Below are 3,883 nucleotides of genomic sequence, written 5' to 3' on the forward strand. Positions count from 1 at the left end.
TAGGACCAACAAGGGAGAGCCGTCTATCCATCCCGTTATATATAACAAGTCCCTTTGCCTTTCCTGAGGTTCTTAAAATAACAGGATCCAACTAATCAAAGAGAACCCAAATAGTCGTAGTGGGCACGTATTTTACGACATATAAATACATAGGCTTTTTTTTGTATTGTGGTCATAATTAAGAAAAATATTTAATGATTCACATGTAAACACTTGCACACAAATATCAATAATGCTACACTTCTTGCACCTTACTCAAAAGCATTTATCTGTACTATGGTTAGCGGTGTTGACACAAATGGCAACTTGCCTTTGGTTTGCAGTTTTCACCCAACATTGTATCCATGATATTATATCTCACTTTCTTGATTTCAAAACCCAAATAATTATACTGCGTCATTGATGCTAGCGATAACAGTAGTTTGCTTGATGTATGCAAAATTCTGACTAAGTACCAGCTTAGCACAGAAAACTATAGACTGTCCTCTTACCAAAAAGATTAATTTCATTGCTTGAAAGCAGCTTCAAAATGATGAAGGTGATACTAAAAGTAAGCAGGCCCTCACTGTTGTGTTACAAGGTCTCCTAAGTGTGTAGCATTTAACAGGAGACCTCACCCACCACTAGAGACAGGACTGAGATTTCATGGCTACAGTCAATGTGAGGGGAAACACACAACATTTTACTTAACATGAGTTGAATTCCCTCTCCCTAAAAGCATGTCAAAGATTACATGATATGCATGCCCTTCCCAATCAATACAAAATTTGCTCGGTGAGATGTCATGTCAAAACACTTGCTTAAACTGCAGAAATGTGGTGGTGCTCAGTGTGCACAAATTCTCTCAATAAGCTCCTCCTAGGGATTGTGACCCCTTCCCCCACTCACAAAAAAAAAGATAGTGCAAACCCAATTGAGATGTGTGTTTATAAGAGCACATTCAGCTTGCATGTTTTTTGAGCTCTGAAGCCAACAGACAACAAGGCTTTAAGAGAGAAGGGACACCAAAGATACAAACTCTGATGTTGTCCGTCCCTTGGTCCTTGTGTTGATCACAAAATGTTCTCGATACTTCCTAAGCAAGGCAAGGAGACCAGCCCAAGGCCTGCCTTTGTTATCACCGTCAACATCGTCTGCAGTTAAAAACTTCCGAACCCTGGCTGGTGGCCATATGCTACTATATTGCTCTACAAGCTGCAAACCATGTTACAAAGTGAGTGTACAAATCAGTAAAGTTCGTATCATTGTCAAACCTGCATAATGCACTTCCAAATAAATCAACTATGCCTCAAATCTCACGAGTACAACCTCAAAACTCTGACTGTTAAATTGTGAACCTACATTAAGAAAAAAAATGTAAAGACTAAAAGCAAGCAAACCTAGCACACAAGTCATGGCACGTGCAGTGAGAAAAAATATCCGAGACCTACCTCTGAATGAAGATTGGGCATAGGCATCCATTCCCCTGGCTCGCACAGGTCAGATAGTACAGTTGCCACAGCTGATACAACCTCCTTCTCTTCAGCTTGCATGGGCGAAGCCTCTGCTCTAGTGTCTGTTCGTCTCCTTGCTTCCACTTTGGGTTCTTGAAGCAGCAGTACTTGAACAAATTAGCAAATGTACTACTAGATACCCACATCGGGCACCTCTGTTTCATAAAATATTGAAAATGGACACTTAATTCTATTCCAAAAGCCTTAACTACAACAAATATATACCCAGAAATGTAAAACAGCACTCCATCTTGCAAGTTGATGGAAAATTGCCCTCACCTGTGTGGAAGATCATGCCCTGCCTTGCATGAGTATTGGGCATCATGAACGCTGTTGTCGAGTCATGAGGAAGCCATGATAAGGGTTTGATCTCCATGGCTTCATATTTTTTGTGACCTCTAGCCTTCTTCGTGGCGGGCTGTTGGATCATATCCTCACTTTTTATGACCAAGAGTGGCACGGCACCCATGGCTGCTGCAGCGGTGGTGGTGGCAGATTTCGACGACTGCCATTTCCGTGAAGAAGTGGAAGGGGCAGCAGGGGGGAGGTGGATGGGCAAGGCGACAGGAGCTGTCATGGGGAGAGGGATGGGGGAGGGGGCAATGGTGGGCATGACAAGGGAGATATGGGGAGGCATAGGGGAAGGATAGGGGAGCAAGGTAGAGGAGGGATGTTTCAAGATACTTCTGATGGGCAGAAGGAAGTAGAATTTCTTATCCCCAATTTGAAGAAGGCACTGCGAATCAAGCTTGACAGGGGGGTTACCTGGGTGATGGAGGGCACCTGCAACATGGCATCCGTTTTTGCCAAGGACTTCCAAAGCGAAGCGTTTTCTGTCGAAATCGTAGTAGATGCGGGCGTGCTGTCTGGAGATGTTCATGCCACCGCCCAGCCCCGCCAGATCCACATCCACAGATGACTTCTTGCTGTTTCTGCCCAGAACAATTGAGTAGGTCTGCATGTAGTACTCAAAATCCTCGCCCTGCAGCTTCGCAAACCCTGCTTCCAAATCTCCTGCCATCGCTCTCTCTCTCAGATGAGCACAACAAACCCTAATCACTTGCCTTTGATCCTCAGGCAATCTCTGCAACTCACGCCTGACACATGGTCATCATCTGGATTACCTCTTGAGGAGTCAAAAGCTTTAAATTATTGTTCAATTCAAGCTTATTAGTCTATTTGGGGGGGTTGGCGCGTTTTTTTTTTTTGGGGTCAAATTTTTGAGTAACAGAAAAAGGAGATCTTCATGCGTGGAAGGCGAGACAACACTAGAGCGAAGGCACCTTAGTGTAGGCTAAGGTGCTGAATAATTAATCGGGTGCTACCGCACCCCAATTAATTATTAATACATATATAGACTGAATACCGTTAAAACATATCTACTTGTTTTCGAGAAGGTTTGGCTTCTTAAGGAAAAAGGAGAAGGTTTGGTTTGTTGAAGGCTTTCTAAATTTCTAAAAAGAAAAAAAGGGGCCTCCTAGGCTAGGTAGACCTAGGCTTATAAGGCCTATGAGGGATTTTATGACGAAGACATATTATGGGAAAGAAGAAGGGAAGCCTTTTAAATTTTAAAAATTTTAAATAGGTAGAACTCACGAAGACATATTATGGGAAAGAAGAAGGGAAGCCTTTTAAATTTTAAAAATTTTAAATAGGTAGAACTCACGAGGCTTATGTGAGCATTAAGCCCTCAGCCCTATGTGAAAGTCGAGAAGTTATTTTGCATAATGTTCTCCTTTAAATATGGTGACAGGACGTAATGACAATTTGCAACTAGATTTACAAATTTTGTTTTTGACTTTTTTTGGATTTGGTGTAGAGATGTTTTGATTAGCATTTACTATAGTTATTGTTTACAATAACCAAAAAGTCAATCATGAAGTGATCCAAGGGTGCAAGTTTGTTCTTGCAATTTTGTTTTTGAAATTTTTAGATTTGGTATAGATATGTTTTAATTAGCATTTATTGTTTACCTAAGTGTAGTTATTGTTTATAATAAAAACGCCTAAGTGTAGTTATTGTTTGCATAAGTGAAGTAATTGTTTATAATAAAAACACTGGTGGCAACTTGGAAACTTGGCAACTTACAAGGCAACCTTTTGAAAAGAGGTATTTTGCAACTTATTTTATTTTTTAGATTAGAACTTTTGAAGGGATGGCTCCCTGGCAGCAGCTACGCCAGAAATGTTTATGTTTAACACTAAATAGAGCTAACATTCACTAAAAATTACATTCTATTGCATTGTTTAATGCAATGGATGTAAACTAAACCTAATACACTCTATGTGCAAGTCCTAAGAACATGAAAAACCACATTAACAATAACAAAAACAACAAATTAAACAAAAAAGCATTCTTTACAAAACAAAGAAGAGAGTTATTTCTTACAA

General features: G+C 40.4%; 1 protein-coding gene across 1 annotated transcript; it reads right to left on the reverse strand.

Moving 5' to 3' along the window:
- Window positions 1-487: 487 nt before the first annotated feature.
- Window positions 488-2,635, reverse strand: FHA2 (SMAD/FHA domain-containing protein). Its single transcript, XM_086787880.1, has 3 exons — window positions 1,773-2,635; window positions 1,431-1,585; window positions 488-1,194 (listed from the first exon to the last, which is right to left on the reverse strand). The coding sequence occupies exons 1-3, from the start codon at window positions 2,512-2,514 to the stop codon at window positions 988-990; spliced, it is 1,104 nt and encodes a 367-aa protein (XP_086644006.1). The 5' UTR covers window positions 2,515-2,635; the 3' UTR covers window positions 488-987.
- Between the last annotated feature and the right edge of the window lie 1,248 nt (window positions 2,636-3,883).

This window comes from Cibotium barometz, chromosome 51, assembly GCF_041138505.1.
Source record: "Cibotium barometz isolate CiBa-2024 chromosome 51, ASM4113850v1, whole genome shotgun sequence".
Classification (NCBI taxonomy): Eukaryota; Viridiplantae; Streptophyta; class Polypodiopsida; order Cyatheales; family Cibotiaceae; genus Cibotium; species Cibotium barometz.

What these genes read in the sequence shown, in the direction of transcription:
- FHA2 (XM_086787880.1), bottom strand. Translation starts at nt 2,514, where the DNA reads ATGGCAGGAGATTTGGAAGCAGGGTTTGCGAAGCTGCAGGGCGAGGAT. An exon ending in GGGCATGATCTTCCACACAG is followed by an intron (nt 1,586 to 1,772) that starts GTGAGGGCAATT and finishes TGCTGCTTCAAG; the next exon opens with AACCCAAAGTGGAAGCAAGG. An exon ending in TGCCCAATCTTCATTCAGAG is followed by an intron (nt 1,195 to 1,430) that starts GTAGGTCTCGGA and finishes CATGGTTTGCAG; the next exon opens with CTTGTAGAGCAATATAGTAG.